The 20,065-nt window shown below is 40.1% G+C and overlaps 1 protein-coding gene across 3 annotated transcripts in view; it reads right to left on the reverse strand.

The window, feature by feature from the left end:
• The window catches only part of LOC134617044 (enhancer of polycomb homolog 1-like), a 36,034-nt gene continuing 15,969 nt past the window's right edge, over nt 1-20,065 (reverse strand). For 2 of the 3 annotated variants that reach the window (XM_063462204.1, XM_063462202.1), the window contains 13 exons: nt 14,625-14,784; nt 11,934-12,079; nt 11,529-11,735; nt 11,251-11,399; nt 10,896-11,043; nt 10,412-10,576; nt 8,848-8,937; nt 8,419-8,567; nt 7,832-8,268; nt 4,760-4,878; nt 4,495-4,630; nt 3,156-3,537; nt 1-2,291 (listed from right to left, as the gene is read on the reverse strand). In XM_063462204.1, coding sequence (XP_063318274.1) covers nt 2,219-2,291; nt 3,156-3,537; nt 4,495-4,630; nt 4,760-4,878; nt 7,832-8,268; nt 8,419-8,567; nt 8,848-8,937; nt 10,412-10,576; nt 10,896-11,043; nt 11,251-11,399; nt 11,529-11,735; nt 11,934-12,079; nt 14,625-14,724 — 2,301 coding nt within the window. In that variant the 5' untranslated portion in view covers nt 14,725-14,784 and the 3' untranslated portion in view covers nt 1-2,218. The remainder of the gene's footprint in view (nt 2,292-3,155; nt 3,538-4,494; nt 4,631-4,759; nt 4,879-7,831; nt 8,269-8,418; nt 8,568-8,847; nt 8,938-10,411; nt 10,577-10,895; nt 11,044-11,250; nt 11,400-11,528; nt 11,736-11,933; nt 12,080-14,624; nt 14,785-20,065) is intronic. The other variant, XM_063462203.1, reaches the window with a different exon arrangement.

Genomic DNA, 20,065 nt, shown 5'->3' on the forward strand with positions numbered 1-20,065 from the left:
TGTTGGTCGAAACACATAATGCCCTGGATTTTTATTTCATTTTGTGACAATTCAAGAGGATTCTTAAGTCTTTCCCGTGTATGAGTGTGTGTGGTGGAAGGGTTTACAAAAACAAAAGGGAAACAAAAAGTCATGAATCAACTGGGCCATTGGAATGGGCATTGGGATTGTGGTACAGACAAAGAAAAACTACAAGTAGCCTTGTTCAGTACCAAACTCTTCACAGAAGAGAGTGATTTTTTTTGTTTTATTGATTTTTTTAAAAGTTTTTTTTTTTTCTTTTTTCCCAAATGAAGGCACCCGATAACTTGTGGTTCATGGCCTTTCAGCCTTCTGGAGTTTTTAAAAGTAGAGAAAACTGTTTCATTTCTTTTTTTTCTTCTCTCAATTGATACATGTTCCTTATTATACAGAAGCTGGAATGATAATAAATGTCAGTTACTGCATTTTTTTTTTTTTTTTTTAATTACTCCCTTATAGTTTCTTTTTTTTTTCCAGAACAAGTAACAAAAGAATGAAGTCTTTCATGGGAAAATAAAGGAGAAGGGAGATACAAAAATATTTGCTTTAAAAAAAATGATAAAAGGGAGGGGGATTATCCTTTAGAGAAAACTAAAACTAAGGCCATCTGGTAGAAACCAGAGGCTAAAAATCATACATAAGCAGCATCAATTTAAAAAAAAAAAAAAAAAAAAAAAAAAAAATTATATATAGTGCTTAGATAAGTCAGAAGCAGCAAAGTCTTCTGGGAAAGTCTTCATCCCCATTGTTTTGTTACTTGTCTCAGGAATAACATATGTATGGAAGAGCTTTGTGGAGACTGATTTACCCACTGACAAACTGATGCCTACAAACAAACAAAAGCCCCTTTCAGACATTTCAATTAATCTGACGGCATCTGAACGTGTTGGCTTGGCGTCTCAGTGACATTCACTGGCCACTTTAGCTCGTCTGATTGCGTTAAGTCACGTCAACGAATGAGCTCGCACTAGATCGCATCTGTGCGCGATTCCCCAGCGTCTCTGTGAGCTGCGTTACACAACAATAACATTTCATCTTTGATTTAGATTTGAAATGAGATTAAAACATTTATCTATGATGTATTTTGGCTGCTCCTGATTCAGAAAAGCCCTCGGCTTGTGTGCAAGGGGCAGGTGGGTACAGCACAGTCAGCAGCACCCACAGATGTTGGTCAAAGAAACATTCAGAAGCGTGGGCTGCACCTCACACAATACTAATCACCACAAATGTAATAAGTCCTTGGTACACGTGGCAACCACAGCAGCCCCCCCGGATGTGTGTGAGTGAATTCTGAACGACAGTGCCGTCAATTTAAGAGACTGATTGAGCCGAATGCTTCAAATCACGTCTGAAAAGGGCTAAACACACATCTACTGCCCTGCGCCTGAATCTTTAACAAACACACGTCTGCGTGGATTTAAACAGACACATGGGAACACCCAACAAAAACGGGTGAGCCCCCGGCCATGTTCACAACATCCAAAAAGGAAAAAAAAAAAAAAAAAAAAAAATAGTGGGGACTTCTTTTTTGTATAAATCTACCTAAACACTTACTACAGCACAGGGAACTGATGAAGGATACAGTGTATTTAAAAAAAAAATATTTTTTTTAATGAATGTGGGGGGAAAAAACCTCTGTAAACACGGCACAATAAATAGATCAAACAGCAGGTTCCGCACCATGCATGTGATGACATACATTTTTCTGTGGTATAACTTTCACACCCCATACTCGCACCAGTTGCAGTTTGTCGTTTTCTCTTTTTAATTTTGATTTTTTTTTTTTTTAATATCGAGTGCAAAACATCACAAATGAACAATTCTGTATTCAAGTAATGTTATATACAAGAACAGGGGTGGGGAGAGGGGTATTACAAATATGCAGTACTGTACATATAATTGCCATATTAAGAATTTACAGAGATCTCCTATTAACATAACAAATGGGGGGGGGGAGGAGAAATGAGAGGGGGAGGAGGGGGGTTGGGGGGGAATTGTACGAGACGAGCATTGCAATTAAGTCCCAAACTGTTGCTATGGAAACCCAGCCTTGCCGTGCTCAGTCCGCCACCACTTGGATTCATGACTAACGAATGATGCATAGCACCTTAAAAAAACAACAACACAAAAACAAAAACAAAACAAAAAAAAAAAACCCACAATGGAGTCACGTTTCCTCAGAGCGGAGTATGAGAGGCTACGTAACCTCCATGGCCACTGTGTTGTCTGTTAGACTGTTCAGTGCTGGCTTGTCTTGTTCATGATTCTCCCTGAGGGCAAAAGGGGAAAGGCACACTGTTAGCACAGACAGGCTAGCATAAACCTGTTACTTCAGTTGTCTTAAAATTAAGCACAACAGCCCTGCTTTAAGGCCAAACAATATTTTTACTCATGTTTCTACCAACTAGAAAAGCAACAGATGAAATCTAAATGACAATGTGCTACATTTCAAAATAAAATCCCAGAAGTAAGTGTTTTATAGTGAGTAGACGGTATTCTTGATTAAGATGTAGGTGAAAGGTGCCGCAAAAGACATTTTCAGGTTGGATCTATAAGGTAAACATTGACAGGGAAGTAATGTCCCGAGCTCAGTCATAAACATCTCAGTACGCATCCAATCTATGTTTTTTTATCTTAACTACGCACACCCATAAATTTTGTTACAACATTTTGCACAGCTGCCCTCACATTGGTTTTGGACGGATTTTCATCAGACACATGAAAAGATGGCACAGGTGGCAAACCCTTTTAGCAAGCAGTCCTATGCCTCATATACAAAAGTAAAGTCTCTTCTGTTTTGGTCCATGTCTGAAAATAAGTCTAACATGTCATCCCTGGAATATATCTCAAGCACACAAACAGTTTGTCACAGAGCAGAATGACAGCTGGACAGCTAAACTACAAACTGAGCTCACAAGAACATGTAAACTTTGAGAGCTGCCAACTCTGCTGGTAACTCAGTAGGTTCATAACATACACATTCAAGAGTGTTCCATGTTGGGCATGGCTGCTTTGAGTAAAAAGTAATAAATAAAAAGGAGTAATGTTGACGTTTTCCTGTGTGCTATTCAGCTAGGTATGGCCTTCTGCTTAGAAAATCATTTCGCCCCTCGAGTGTTTTCAGTTTTCCTTACCTGGGCACTATGTCCAGCGGCGAGGCCGAGGCTGTAGTGACCTTGGGTTTCTGACAGTTGGCGGCTGCTGCGTGGGCGAGCTTTAAGGCGGATGTAGACATGGTGGTGCTCAGTGTCCGGGGTGTGGGGATGCGCTTGGTGGTGGGAACACTCAGCCGTAGGCTGTTGTTGTTGTTATTTCCCAGCAGGACCTGAGTGGTGGTGTTAGTGGTAGTTGTGTTGGCAGGGTGAGTGGTGCCATTGTTGTTACTGGTAGCAGACGTGGAGCTGGTGGTGGTGGTACAGGGGTGGAGCGAAGCAGGTGTCGTGGTAGCAGTGGGAGGAGCCGGGGTGGCAGGGGACGGGGACGCTGTGCTCGAGAGGTGCAAGCCCTTGTAGACACCTGAAGTGGGTGGGGTGGGGTGGGGGGGGTGGTGTTGGAATAAACAGGATTTGGAGAAGAAGTTTTAATTATCACCTGATTTTTTTTTTTATTTGATTTTTTTTTTTTTAAAAAAACCCTGCTCCTGTTATGAATTTGAAGCACTGAATATGCACAGCAATTTGAAGTTGAGCACACAAAGTTTCAAAGCAGCTTTTTTCCCTCCCTTCAAAGTGTGAATCATAATCCTTAAAAAATGAGGTACTGTAGATGTGCACACAGGTTTCAAAGCCCCTCGTTCACCTAACTTAACAGAAACTTTAATTTAAAAAACTTTGACAATGAAAATGTTTTAATCTGCTGCGTGGCAGAAGAACATGTACAAGCAGGAGGGTGTTTTTTCCCCTTTTCACCAAATCAGTATTCAAAGAAAAAGTCACTGATTATCAGACTTCAGGTTGCAGGAGTTTGATCTGTGAAGGACACCTCCTTGGTGCCCCGCTTCCATCTCCAGATTAATGAAAATCAAAATTCCCTTTGGTCACTTTTCTTGGTTATCTAGCAAACACTCCTCCGTGAAGCGGCATCAGTCGTTGGGGTGTTGTTGGTGCAGGTTTTGTTGAACTTTCATTGTGCTGCCATCTGCTCTTTTGTGTTGATGAGTATTGAGGGTGTTAGTACTATGATTACTTTTGTCCCTTTGTTTGCTTTGTCTTGACTTCACTGTCACTGTACTTTAACAATTTGGTAAAGTGGACTTTTCATTTTAATAGTGCTGTTGTAAAATAAATGAAATTTTTTTTATCAATTTAGTTTTAATTTCAACATATAACTAGAATTAGAAGCAATAAGTAAACAATTTTGGGATCATCAATACCAATATACCTTTGTTAAATTCAACAATAGTGATTACAACATGAGCCTTCAAAGCTAAGAGGCTATTGGGCAAACCAGTGGTTGTGTGGGAAGCCGTTATACCTGAGGGGGAGAGGACGCCATTGACTCCTGGTCCTAGCTCCTCCTTGGTTTTCAGAGCCAGCAGTTGGTCGGCGGTCACGAGGGCCGAGGCGGCAAACTGAGCACTGGCCTGGTCCAATGTATTTGCCAGGGTCTGCTAGGAGACCAAGAGTAACAGGCTTACATGATTTGAAGATTATGGGGGGATCAATCAATAAGTATATATTATATAAATATATAAATTCAGATGACTGTCTGCTGCTGGACAGTTGATCTGCACACTGACCTGTGTGCTGTTGGCAGTGGTGGCGCTGTTGGCTTGCTGTTGCTGGACTTGCTCCAGCTGCTGTTTGTGCATCAGGGACAGCTGCTCCTGATGCTGCTGGTACTGTTCAACTGTGAAAGCTGAGAGAAACAAAAACAGTGTTACAAATTCCCAATCATAAAACAAACAGATCTTTTGACACAAAGAATATTTGAGCCAAGTGGTGGCAGGTTGGCATTGAACCTTAAACCCAGGTCAAGACACGTACCACATGATGCATACGGAGCCTTTCAGATACACTGTCCATGACACATTGTGCCTAATGTATTGCCACTATCTTCCCAAGAAGATAGAAAGTTGGTCAAATATTTGTTTTCAACTGCTTTTGGATGAATAAAAACCGTATTTGGGAAAGAAAAGTAAGCTGCTCCAACAGTCTGAATCTAACAACAACACACAGACAACAACTCTGTCAACTCACACCCACTCAATATGCCTCGTTTGATAAGCCAGCAGAGAAGCAAACAACAGTGAGTACAACAAAGGCCAAAGACTTCAGTCATGAAGGAGCATCTTCAGTCTTGGATTTTACTGTTATGCTGCAGACCTTACTGCAAACTGTGCTCATGAATAACTGAATGACCGAACCAGAAACCAATTCACTACGAACAAAGCAAAACCACTACATGGTTTCCTGAATTATTTTTAACACCTTTTGGGCACCAGTGAGTTTTTAGTGATGCAGTGCATTCTAATGAAAAGTCAGACCAATGTTTGGTAATGAGTACATCCATTTACTATCCAGGTTATTTCTGGTGGCTTTTGTACTACAATAAAACATTACTGCTTTGATTCATTGAGTTTTGAGTATATGTGGTAGGAAAAGAAATCGTTTTGGCCATATTCAGGTAAACCCAGGGTACTCCAGAAAATATATTCTCAGATTTCCTGCCTGACAACTGAGGTTTACTACAAAGCAAGATTACATAGTTAACAAGTTTAGAGACGGAGTTTTTGTTGTCACAGGTGGCTCTCTCAACCGGGCTAAATCCCTACAGAAACAAAAGTATGACTGCATTTCAATATAGATCGTCTTTTGTAGAAATCCATTTTATATATGCAATCAGCTGAGCCAGCAAATAAAGCCCTGCCACGCACAACAGCATAAAATGTGCACCCAATAAATGCATGAATATGTTTTCATACTTGGTCCTAATTAGCTGCCAAGCCCATTTGCATTTGATCAAATTAGTCTATTTATAGGATGGTATTAGTGGCAAAACTCAAGTCAGTATTTAATCTGAAGTGATATCCATATCTACGGCTACGGGACAGCTGATTAATAGATTTAAACTGATTAAGTTAGATATTAATAGCATCAACAGGATTGGCATTGCAAATTAAACACCAGGTGGAAATCGTTCCGTTTTAAGGTGAAGAGTAAAGTATGCCTCTAAGCAAACGTGCAGTTTCTGAAGTAGAAAGCCTGAGTCAATGTCAAACTCCTTCATGAAACCAGTCATATCTGACGTTTTAGGTGTTGTAGAGCCAAAGAAAACCTAAACATGTTTTTGTGGATATTTCATCCACCCTAGTATTTGAATCAAAGTTGTTTACCTGTAGATAACATGGCCTTAAGTTTTTCTTCATTAGTGTTTGAACTGAAAAGTCCTCATCTCATGGTTTAAAGGCATTATGTGCATCAGTGCATTATTGATGTATCTATTCCCTGTGTGCTTTTCACTTCTCAGTTTCATAAGATCCACAATGTGCGTACATCTCCAAGTCACAGCTCGTCCTGTGGCATTACCTCCATCTGGAGCACATGTCATTTTTATTTCTTGAAATCTAACACCGTCTAATTTAATCAAAATTCAACTACTTAAACAACAAGTGCAGCTGTCATATTTGCTCATACACAATACATATTAGTAGAGTTTCTTGAAAGATCCGTGTTAATTATATCAGTCTTTCAGGTTCTCACTGAACCTTTTCTGGAAAAATCAATAAGCAGCTTGTTTTTTCATGCACATCAAAACAACTTGCAGCGATATTAAGACACCCGCTGCCTGACTGCTCTCACAGTAAAACCACCAGGGACCAGTGGCATTTCGTCTCTTCGTCAAATCCATGCATGTCATGAATTCATTTATGAAATCCAGCTTTAACTGACACCTTAAGGAATGAAAGGTAGATTGTATTCATACAGTGTTACCCCCAAAGCAACAGCTGTGCTAGATAAACAAAATAAATAAAATATATAGAAATTATTAACAGAACTAGCACTGGTCTTGCTATTGAAGCACAGCCACAAAACAAGGAATTCTGATGAAAATCTATGAAATAAAAAGGTGCAAACATTCGGTTAAAAATCAACCACACTTGGACATGTGTCCTGAACAAGCCACTCATTTCCAGCTGGCGACTCACTTTATCACCGTTACTTTTTTGAACTCTCCAAGAGAACGTCATCCATGACTGACATACTACTGAAAATGCTCTTACTTTAAATGTTTAGTCATTAGTATCGAGAACCTTCCTGCTGGCCTACTCCCAACTCCATTGCTTTGGATTGCAAATTGGAAGACAGGACCATGCTATCCAGAATATGCAATAGGATGAGAGCTAGTTCAAGCGCTGACATGCCAAAACTACTGAGGACTACCACTTAGTTTGTGCAGACCTTATGAAGTAAGTCTGGCTTTGCTTCCTTTTCACCCTGACATATAACTAGCCCAGCCCTGACAGCAAAACCCACCACAATAAATAAAAATATGGGAGAAAAACTGCATCCTGAGCTCAAGCAGCTGAGGGCTGTTTTCCAGCGGAGTTTTATACAAGTGGAATTCTTTGAAACCACAGAGGAATTAAAAGGACATTTTACCTTTGCTTTACTTTTCAGACCGAGAGCTATCTTTCCCAGGTTGGCCTGATGAAAAACTGCCAATTACAAACAAACCACTATATAGCTAACAATATCTAACACTAACTAGCTGGTATCTTACCGTCTCCATGGGTATAAAGTTATGAAACCAACACAGCCCAAAGAGAACACATCAACAGTGTCTGTCTACAGTCAGATAAGCCACCTACCAGCAACGGGTGTGGGTGCAGGGACAACCCTCCCTGGACGTTGGGAGCCAAAGGGTTGCCCTCCGGTGGTGGAGGCCGAGAGTGGGCGCTTCAGGCTTCGGCTCAGCCTCCTGAATAGAGGGTGGGCATTGTCCAGCTCATGTAGTGGTAGTGTCCGTGGTCTAAAGTGCCTCCATCGGCACGACTTTATATTCAACAGTATCTGACTGAGGTCCGTGGAAGTGGGGGAGGATGGGAAAAGAGAGGAATTGAAGGAGGAACTTCTTTCCGAGGTATTTGTTTCTGAGGTACTGGCAAACTTGTCGGTGGCCGGTGCGCGTGAAGTAGTTGCAGGAGTAGGAGAAGGAGGAGATTGAGGAAGAGGCAGGTCAAGCATGTCTGGATCCAGTCCATGGAAAATGTTGTCAAAGTCTGTGTATGCTCTGTCCAGCAACACCCTGAGAGAAAAAGAGGGAGAAAAGGGTTTAACAACTAAAAGTGATAAATTTAGCTGATTTTGCTTTGTAGATATTTACACAGATGAGACAGACGAGCATAGAATGTAAAGCTGGATTCAAATGCCAGTACTTTGCACTAAGTGAACTCACCTGCCGCCTCGTCCCACGCGCCGTCGAGCCATGCCCAGGCATCGTCGTGGCATGGTGACTGTGGTGAGACTGTAGCGAAAGCGAGCTTCTGCCAAACCACCCTCCCATTGTCCACACCACGGCCAGCTACCCACCCGATCTTGACGAGCCTACGAAGACAGACAGGACACTTAACTTCACCTTTTCCACTCGTTCTTGCAGTTCCCTGGGTTCAATACATCTGACCTGTGAAGTTTAGAATCAATCTGCAATCTCATCAGTGAACTACATGCCCCAATATATTAACTTCAGTACTGGACAGCATTGTTCAAGTTATGTTTACAACATAGTAAGGGTTTCCTTAAACATGTAATACTAATTTTCATTATTCATTACAGAAACTAAGGTATTCTAAGGATTCTAAGGATAACAAAAGGTTATGTTCCTTACAGCATAGTACTGGCAGCCTGCCTTCCTGCGAAAGGCATAGGCACCATCTGGGTCGTTCTCCTCCTCTGCTTCTGATGAGCCTGAGTGCAGCTGTGGATGAGAGATGTCAGAGGTCAGTGTAAGGTCAGCTGAAGAGCAGAAGTTATAGTACTGAAGCCAGAAGCCTTAATTAATTTTTTTTTTTTTTTTTAAATAAAACGTGGTTTGGCAATTTTGAGAAGATTCTTGAAGACAAAGGGCAGAGTTTAGCAGCAGTAGCACTCCTCGTCTCCACAAGTGGAGACAAGAAGAGGCCAAACTCAATAGTTTGGGGCAAAATGTAACACATCTTTTCACCGAGTACTTCCTCAAACTTTAAAATGAAAAACAAATGGAAAAAATAAAGGCGGAGGAGAACGAGGTCATCTAGTACAAAGCAAGGCCCCGACTTGGAGGAGTTTGACTTTCTCTGTCACAGCATGTCTGCGAGTGCAGACGTGTATGAAGAGCGCCCAGGCGGCAGCACACCTCCACTCCTCAGGAGGCCTACACAGTAGCCAAAGGGCAAGCAAAAAGACAAAACTGGCTGCAAACTGTCACACACTACCCAAAATGGACCAGGTGAGAGACACTGATCTGGAAACAGAGGGAACTGCAGGCAGCCAATGAGAATCCTTTTGAAAACCTTTCGAGTTTTATTCCCTAAGGACTTTTGTTTTTTAAATTAAAGCCCAGATTCACTCAAGCTGAACTGAGTACTGAAACAGCTTTTATGCAGGTTTACCCTGATATTTTTTCCTCCCCTTTCAATGATTATAAAATGAGTCTGGCTGTGCCTATGACAGCAGCAATAGGCTCCAGCCCCCAGTGACCCTCCAGGTTCTACAGTGAAGCAATTGCCTGGCAGTGATTCAAATCTTTCAGTTTGAGTTTAGATCCTAAAAGTAATTTCAATTCAATTCAATTTTATTTATATAGCGCCAAATCACAACAAAAGTCGCCTCAAGGCGCTTTATATTGTACAGTAGATAGCACAATAATAAATACAGAGAAAAACCCAACAATCATATCAATCATATTTCCAAGTATATAAATGTTTGATTTCAATCATAGCCCTCTTTAGCATCCTTTGGGTTCTGTGCCTACACAACTCCCATCGATGTTTTCTATTAAGCACCAAACAATATGCAGCCAGAAAAACAAATTTTCTGGTATTTGATCAGTTTTCAGGTAGAGGAAGAAAAAGAGAAAATAAAATAAAAAGCCTAATACAAACAGGTGGCCTTCCCCCAATTCTTCCTGCTGTGTAAAAACCTTACCTGTTCAGCAAGTTCTTTTGGCTTTGTAGCTAATGAACCTTATCGCAGCATAACAGCTGCTGCCACTTTGTTTAAAAAAAAAAAAAAAAAAAAACTATTTCAAAACCATGTAAACTGGAAATAACCCAATGGCACCATGCAAAAAGTCAAACTACAGGAAAAAAATGTTGTGCAAAGAATTCCTCTGAGTAAAAAGTCCCAAGCTTGATCTGCGTAACATGCTTGGCTTTACATGAATGAGCGCATTTGCTTAAGCGTGCAGGTACCTGGGAAAAGGGCTCATCATCCGAGCTGGGGAAGTCGTACTGGTTTAGGTCCTTGGCGTTGAAGACAACCGGACCTGTATGGTGGGGTGTGCCTGATGATGGTGGCAGCACCTTCGGCTTCTTCTCATACTTCCTCTTCTGCCGGGGAACTTCTGTCTTCTCAGGCTACAAGAGGGAGAGCGGCCAAACTTAATGACACTGCAGAGGAGCTTTAAAGTACACCTTTAGAGACCGCAGCCCAAGGGTAGCCTTTTATCTTGCGCAGTATTCCTTTTAAAATATTCATTATATTAACTTTTCATACCACCATTTTCACTTTTCCTTCTTGGTTGCACTTTAAGCAGGCCAGTGGTTTAAAAACACGACCTGCAACATTGCCACTGACCCTTCAATTCTGGATATAAGCAACTTTAACTAATTCATCAGATGTTTTTTTCCCCCCCTTTGTTTTTTTTGTAAGACTAATTTTTTCCTACGGGCTCACCTTGGACTTGTAGTCCTTGAGGTCCATATGGTCCTGGTGTCGGTACTGGTTGGTGAGTGGGACCAGGGGGATGATTTGTGGCCTCACCAGTGCCCTTTCAGCCAGAACTTCTGCCATAACCTCACCACCAAAGTCTGACATGACATTTCTGGATGAAAAGAAGAGGATAACTTCATAAATCTAAAGCTGAGGCATTTCAAAGTCGTTTAATTTGGCACAAGTCCACATTTTAATCCCAAAGTACACCAATGGATGGGTGGAAAAAAAAGTAGTAACAAGTAAATAAGAATCTGCTATCAAGGTGCTTTAACTTATGTAGCAACGTCCTGTGGGTGCAAGCTGGAGGCTGGCTTACCTCTTCTCAAAAATCTCCAGTGTGAGGTGCAGCAGCTCTCGCTTGCTCTTCTCCCTCCTCTTGATCATTTCCAGGATTGTGACGGCTCGGCTGAGATCTCTGCGAAGCTTCAACATCTTCTCGTACGAGGCCTCGTCGTTTTTACGGTTCTAAGATGTAAAGCGAAATTTACAAAAACAGGGATAAGAAATAAAAACAATCCCCAAAAGCAACACTGATTGTATAGGACTGCAGAAATGCAGAACTAAAAATTAGCAACAGTAATTGAGAGCACCGACCTTCCTAGTTTGCATCTTCTCAGTGCGTCGTCGGAAGGCCACGTAAGGGTCACTGGTGCTTGAGCCGTCCCGTTTCTCCTGCTTGACGGTGGGGATGAGGGAGTTGGCTTTGCTGTTTTTCCTCTTGCGGCTCCAGTAGTCAAAGACCTCTTTGATGAGCTCATCATCCTCTTTCAGCAGCAGTTTGGCCTCAGGAAGACTCACAGCCTGCGAGGGCAACAAAGGAGATAAACACAATCACATTAGAGAGCAGTGAGGGTGACAAATCTGACACTGCCTACCATCAGTGGTTTCAAGTCAGTGTTAGTAACTAATGCAGTCTTAAAAAGTTCTTTAACCGGCGAATCTCACTTTGGAACAAACCTGATATGAATTTGTCTGCAAAACATTTTTTACACTTCTAACCTGCTGTCCACTGCCTTTCTCCAGCCGGTCAATCATTTCCTCAAACTGCAGGTAGCTGATCTCCATCTTCTTTTTCAGCTTGTTGACAAAGGCCTCATCATCTGAGTCCAGGTCGTAATCTGGCTGCTCTGTGTCCAAGCTGAAAGCTGCATGAGGGAGGCAAAAAATAAATAAGTTTATTTTTATTTAACTACAAGGAACGACACAAAGCATTTAGATTGTTTATGGACAAGTTCACACAAGCTTGCTTTGCAGGTAACATGGACTCAATCCACTCATTTGGTTCAGCATCTGTTTGGATTCCAAACAGTTCTTACTGTTTATTCTAATGCTGAAAAAAGAGTTTTGTACAGGGGAATATAACCAATTATTATTATGGACCAAGCAGCAACAAAACACCTGCTGCATAAAATATATAATCCAAAATTAAAGCGTTAACTAGAATAAATGAGTGTTCAGCAGCTGTTGGACATGAAGGCTGGGGATGCACTGGATGATTATCAGGCTTAATTACACCAGATTTGCCATTTCAGACAACTGGAAGGAAGGGCTGTCTGGAGACCGAGTGGAACCAATGAACAGTAAAGATTATCTGGGTGTTTGTTGTAGAGTGTGGACACAGTGCGTTACGCCTACTGCTCCCTTTTCCCACCTCAAATTTTAAGGCCAATCTGTTATATGCCATTTAAACATCAGTATCACCGAAGCAGTTTCCATTCAGAAAGCACTACCAGGATGCAACCCTAAAGCCATGTGGCATCTGAACCACCCTGATGCACAGGAGGCAGGCATCAACCAATGACCATAAGTGACCATAAACATTGCTTTTGTCCAAAATGTGCGTTTATGACTGTAAACCATCTTTAATCCAAGGCGGCCATAAAACTGCTTCGAAAACCTGCATCGAAGCAACGCCCTGACCAATTGAGAGCCAAAGCAGATAGATGCCCGTGTACCACTTAAAGTGGACATGAAACACTGCATGTATAAAGTCTAAGTTACACCATGGATCCCTGCTCCTAAAAACAAACACTGATTTAACATTGTCTGTAAAGCTTTTAAGAAATGCTTAAAGGTTTTTAAACATGTTAAGCACAATCTTGTGCCATTACAGAACAGCAGTAAGTGGTTCTTCCTTGTTTGCCTAGCTGCATTGAAGCATGGAAGTCTGTTTATTGTTAGCCTGTTTGAGTCACCAGACTGACAAGACAAAAAAAAAAAAAAAAAAAAAAAAGTAACTTCCCAGGTAAGTATGTAGCAATTCAAACATCACCCTACCAGGGATGTTACTGGAAAAAAAAGATTATTGATGTTACTGGTAAGCCTTGAAGTGGTCTGGACTGAATCCTTTAGCAGGCTAAACCACATGGTTGACACCCTAGCTTGATCTTACTGATCTAATTCTGGGCTTCTCAGGAGGGCCACAAATGCACCACAGCTTCACAAAGAAAATGAATACAAAAAAAAGGAGTCATTTTGAGTTAATTAACAACAGAATCTGAAACGAATTTGCATTCTTGTAGTTTGTTTAAAGCCAAGGAGTCTCATCTCAGACATTCAAATAACCACATTTATTTTGCCTGAAACCTCACAGCCAGCTGCATTTATGCAGGTGCATCTGCCAAAATCAAATTAAAGCATCTATGCTAACTGAACTTATACCTGCAAAACAAAATGTGTAGATCAAAGTATTCGCAGTTTCAGCTTTAAAATGAATCCCTCACTTCAGATTTAATTACACCAATTCCCTTTCATCTTGAGATGCCAATTAAGCACAATAGATGGGCTAGATGGTTATTGAAGAGTAAAAAAGGCAAATTCACTTTCACCAGCCAGGGCCATTAATTTGAAAATTTTTAACATTCAGCATCTTTTCACACCACTGACTTAAATATATAAAAGGTTTTTATATGCATGGAAAATGGCAGGTCTGCTTTTGTAGAATTTTAAATACTTTTCTATAAACACTAAACTTTCAAGACTAAGACTGATGCAAACTGGGTTTTCTACTTGTTTCAACCCATCCAAGCCTCAGACTAATTTCAAGGTTTTCTCTAACTAGACAAAACATGTCATTTGATAACATTGTATGTTTCAGGTACAGCAAATTGCTTTTCTTTTGAGAAACAATCACACCAAACCACTTGTGACGCAGCCATGTAGCAAAATAATTTCCTCCAATTTCACTACTGGAACAGGCAATCTCGAGTTATATAGAAAAACATGACAACTTCAAGCTAACAAAGCTTAATGCCAATAAAAATGATAAAAGATCTCAATCACCTAAACTGGCTGGGATCATTTTACACTCTAAGTAGCAGCCAACTTTCTACTTTATTAAGTGGCTTGCTTTCAATATAGGATATATTTAAATGTCAGTTCAGGTCACCTTTCCCACCTTGCTTCTTGGAAAAACTCTACGGCTACAGAGCTGAGGGGAAAGTAAATCTAATAACATGAGTGACAATTTTCAAATTAGAAAAGCAAGTAACACTGATGTGAAGTGTTCAACTCATTGCAGCGTATAATTTTTGCTCGGCAAGCCCCCACATGTCATTTAACACATTTGAAATAAATGAAGGGAACGCCATTATAGGCTAATGAAAACAACTGGGGCCCCTAATCTGCTACATCACACTCATTTTCTCTGCTTTCTGCATCACAAACTTTCCATTAGAGAAGCCCACTTACGCTGTATGTGAATTAGCTGCTTTGGCATCTTGAAGTCTCCAGGGTAGAGAGAGTCGTAATAGGTGATGTTGCTCTCCGCCTCCGGTACTGGGATGACCATGTTGTCCCGCTTCTCGCCATAGACCTGCTGTGCCGAGATGGCCCGCTGGAGATGGTGTTCCTAAAAGAAACACGGAGACGAGGTGAGGATGATGTCCTCTTCAAAACAAAACTTAGCAAAGTACTTTTCTTGAAATCAGCAGGCTGACATGAAGGCAAGAGACAGAATATCAATGCTGATGCTTTGTAAACATTGTTAAAAACGACTATCAACTGATATGATCGCCAAGCTAAGGACAGACATGTCGAGTTGGGTTTAAGGCCATTTTAAAGGTTTGTTTTTTGTTTTAACTGTAAAATGTCATTCTTAGAATGCTTTGACAATGATAAAATAAAATATTAGGTTAATTTAAAAAACAAAACAAACAAAACTCATGACATCAGCAGAAAGAATGCTTTGTGCCAGATTTGGCAAAGAGTTAATTTGCTTGTACCTTGCTAGGCAAACACACAGTATTAAATTAACTATAGAATAGAAATCCATACCCAGTGGATTGCGTCTAATCAGACTTCAGCTTCTGTGATACTTAAAACTTCTGATATAGCCAGCAGATATTCAGGCAAGAATTTCTGCTTCTGTTTGCAAACTCCTAATGTGATTGGCCAGTACCAGACTCAAATGGAAAGAACTAAACATCTCATCTAATGCCTACAGAATTTACATGCAGAAGTTGTTCATAGAAATTAGACTATTTTAAAAATATCAACATTGGTATGGGTCAAGCGATAGTATGGTCATGTAATACTCTCACATGCGTAATTATATCCTGACCTTACTTGTCCAGGGATTGTCAAATACAAGGGAAACCGCTTCAGTCGATCATCTCATTCAAGCATATTTTAACCAAAAGATCCCTCCATAAATACTTTTAAATACTTATTTGTATACCTCATTCAAAGCTAAGCACGAAAGGGCTACAACAAAACAAAATATTGAACAACAAACTTGCGACCAGTGCATGTATTACTTAGAAAAGAAAATGGGCTAAAATGAAATGTGGTATCCTTTACACACAGAGCTGTGCAATCAAATTTTAATTGAAATTACATTGTCTTCACGGGAATAGTAAAAACAAGATAATCAAAACTATCACTGTGCCATATCACTTGCAATAATTGTCTTGTTTTCCCCTTTAAACACGTCCTTTTACTTTTGCCTCAAGTCCAAAACAAACTTTCCAGACTTGGAGATTCTGTTCATTTTAATTCACCCTTATGATTCAAATGGAGGGGAAAAGTAAGGCCAAGGAAATGTGCTTAAATAAAAGTATCCAGACCAAAATAATTGCAATTTTTTTTCTGTAATCAAGACACCCCAAGACCACATTAAAAATACACATGAATTTGGACAACTGCAGTAATATTCTCTTGCATGCAGGCATTACTGGAAATTCTCAGTGTGGTATGGTTTTGGCTAGCAGGTTATGCACTAGAGTAAGCCAACCCCAGCTACTGGCACAGACTTTGTACTTGGGAACTGACAGGTTAAAGTTCGACCAACATCCAAATGAACTGGTTTAATTCTAAAACGCACTTCTATCAGGCGATATCTAGAAAAGCTGAAAGCTGGGGTGACTGTAAAGAACTTGTAACCCTGCAAACTGAGTTCCAGGAGGAAACCAATGACATGCACAAGCTCCAAAAATGACAAAACAAACACACTTCTTGAACACAGCTAACTGTCAGTCTTTACAGCTCAGTATCAACATAACCATCAGTGCCTGCTCATGCTTACTTTGTTGGAAAAGTTGATCAAAGACTAAAGACATTTCCTGTTTATTTTTAGTTTGATGTCAGCTCCACTGAATGAGTACAGCTTATTCAGTGATGAATATATGTTTTACATACATTCAAAAGAGATGCAAGCCAGTTTAAAAACATTGGCAACAGTTAGTAGTGAAGTGAAATGCATCAGGAAAAAACAGGTCACCAAATAAGTTTAAATGACTATTATTACCTGTGTGTCTTTAAATCACTAGCCAAACATTATGTGAAAACAACTGAAGACAACTCCTCACAACGGATTTGTTTTGGTGCTTTTGTTTTCTCAAACTTGACTGCAACTCAACTACCTTTAACAAGCCTTTATTGTAATATGGACTTAGAGAAATATGCTCTGCACAAATTAAAATGAAAATCAACAATGAAACTTACACTGGAAACTAATTCAAACTAAATTTAACCAAAAACAAAAATTCAAACATACAAAACATATATGTAGTTTGGATCCTAATAAAAACAAGAAATGACCATTTGGCTCTAGAAGTACAAGTTTTAGCTAAACGATCCAATCATTATCTTGAGAGCAGAAATGGAGGCTAACAACATTTTTTGCCTCATGGCAGGTAAATAAGAGATGGAAGCCTACTGCTGCCAAGATTGCAAGCTTGCTGAGGGAATAAGCCGGAAAGCAGGAAGGCAGGCAGACAGGCTGCAGGGCTGACTAACTGGTTTGTTGGCGGGCTGTTTGTCTGAAGAGTCGGAGCTGCAGAGCCTTTGGCCCAGAGCCGGGCACCAAGCCACTGGCAGGCATTTTGTCAACAAGGCAGCGTGCTGCTGGCCTCGCACAACAGCTCTCCGGAGAGAGGGTGCGTTTATCGTTTTCCCCACGGCTGTCAGACACACAAAAGTAGTTTGGGGGGGAGGGGGAGTATTAATGCCCAGAGAAGGTTGATAAAGTAAGTGAATGAGTCAGTAACTGGTCCGTTATTCAAAGCAGCTGAACTTTGTCTATTGCCAAAACAATCCCTAATAAGTCCATTACCGTTGTATAATCACATTTTCCCTAGCTTAGATGGGCTTTGGGAGGGTGACCACAGTTTGTCAGGAATAAATAAACCAAATCTGTGATAACATGCTACCACAAGTGCATTTGTTTTTACGTGACTGCACAAAAAAATGTTCATAACTGGGCTATGAAGACAATGAAGGGCTGGGCTACTTTAAACGATGCTTTGGTATTTGTTTGTAATTCTGGTCATTTTCATAATAGTCCATTTATTTGAGTAAATGAGCCCAGCTTAAAAAGGTTTTTATTTAATATTCATTTTATCTGTTTTTATGCATTTTAACACCTTGTTTTTGGTTCTGATCATTTGAGAAGAAAGATGCTCATGCTTGAATAACTCAAACTCCAATGCTGTCCTTTAGCTCTGGTTCAAGCCTCTTGGGGGGAAAAAGGCAAAACTTCCTCTCTGCAGGAAAAACCCAGATAATCCATAAACAAATTCTGAGGAGGAAGTACTGAACGGCCACATTCAGACTCCGCCAATTGGACACCTAGTGCCCCCCCTCAAAAAACATCAGCTGTGCAGGTAACGCTGGAGCCACTGCTGCTTCTTTAGTCACCGGATGTGTTTGCATTTTACATGCTTCCATTTGCCCAACATGTACCATGTCATATTAGTGCCTCACAACTTGTCTGATAGACTGAAGCAGATGAGAGTAGAAAATACTGCACATATGCTGAGTGCATTACTTGAAAGATTAGCTTAATATATTTAATAATATAATATAATATATAAGCATCCACCATTCAAAAGCATAACAAATCCCATTTATCCAGCTTAGCTGACATAACACATTTCCCAGTGTTAAAAAGCATCAGTGTGATGCACCACCAAGCTTGGCACACAGAAGTAGACACCCTGCAACATGTGCACTAGTTAAGTGATTGAAACATTAACATGAGAAATGTAACTTCTGAACTTGGTCTTCTGAAAGAGGCAAAACAAGCAAAAAAAAGATCAATTTTCTCTTTACAACACCAAGCTGCCATTTCAATGCACCAGAGATTTTACTGTTATTCAGACTCTTACAGAGACCTTGAAACATTGCTGCTCTACCACATTGAGGGCAATCTATACAATCTCATATGGTCTGCAGTCATTTATTATATATAACAAATGCAGCAATCAGATGAGGATCATCTACGAGACAAGACTGCAAAATGTGGACTAACCATCATAACAAAACTAATTATTTTAGAGATGCTTTTCAGAACTATCCAGTCAAAATTACCAGTGGAAATAAACAAAGATTAAGGTGATTTTATTTCATGAAAAACATAATTTTGGTGAATTTTCAAGTGAGTGTCCACAGTGGCTGCTTTTTCACAGGTTTTAATCAACATCTGTTTTTACCAATTAAACAAACAAATTTATATTCCAAATAAATATAATTATAATGAATGATTACTCATACTCGTTACCTGTAAACACAAGAAAAACAATGTAAAAACTGTTAGGAAAGCAAATTTGACAAAGTCTGACCTTCAATTTATAAGTTTGTGCTGTCATCTGCAAAACTTTCAGTCTACAGTCCTAAATCTACTTTACGGTGTCCCAGAGCAGTGTTCATCACCACCATTTGCACTTTTTGGGCTTGACAATATCCTGCACAGTCTGTTTAGTACACCCGAGGCGAGCGGTTGTCTTTTACATTTATCGTTGCCATGTGGTGCTGCGATCTGTTCCGAGGATGCAGATTCAGCCAGGGACTTTTTTTCCCCCCTTTCCTAATAGCCTCTCCATGGTGCCCTGCAAACATAACCCAACCTGACTGGAGTATACTTGAAAGACATTACTTATTTACTTTGTGCATTTCAATATTAAGTTTCATTCCATTTTAGTTTTTAAAAATGATCAAACTGTAACATTTCTATTAAATAACCTCTAATGTACTCAAACAGTGTGTAATATTGTCTGCTAGCAAGCTTTTCCTGGCTAATCTTGTTATGCATTTGACTGGAGAGCCGCCACAAACATAGTTTGTGGCCTTATAAGTTATCTTTAATTTAAAGATCACAAAGAGCTCTTTCAAACTATATATGCCCAAATAACATTTTCATCATGTCTTTGTTACATCTTTCTTCTACTTTATTTCCACCTTTTCCTTCTCACCTCAAGCCACATCTCCTGAACTGGTTCTAATAAAAAAAATAAAGTCCACAACTTGATGTTTATTCCTCATATTGTTGCAAGCTAGTTATAAGCTAACGTCACACCAGCTAGTATTAGCCTTGTGTATCCTAAAAATCACACTCTGAGAAACAGTTTAATTAACATTCTCAACTCATTTAAGAGTTAAGTGCTCCATGTCCAACAGTGTTAGAACCACTTCAGAATTTCACTAACAGCAGCACTCGCAGACAGAAAAGACCAGGATATCCTCATCTCACCCCAGTATTGTTTTTCCATTGGCTCTTTAACTCATGACTCCTTTCACAAAGTTTTACAGCCTCCTCAAGAGTAAATAGATGTGGAAACAAAGAATACTGATAGCTGAGGTAAACCCACTGCAGATGAACAGCGGCCAGAGTTTGTCCTAGAGCAGCCACTGTA

This window comes from Pelmatolapia mariae, linkage group LG18 (assembly GCF_036321145.2).
Source record: "Pelmatolapia mariae isolate MD_Pm_ZW linkage group LG18, Pm_UMD_F_2, whole genome shotgun sequence".
Lineage (NCBI taxonomy): Eukaryota > Metazoa > Chordata > Actinopteri > Cichliformes > Cichlidae > Pelmatolapia > Pelmatolapia mariae.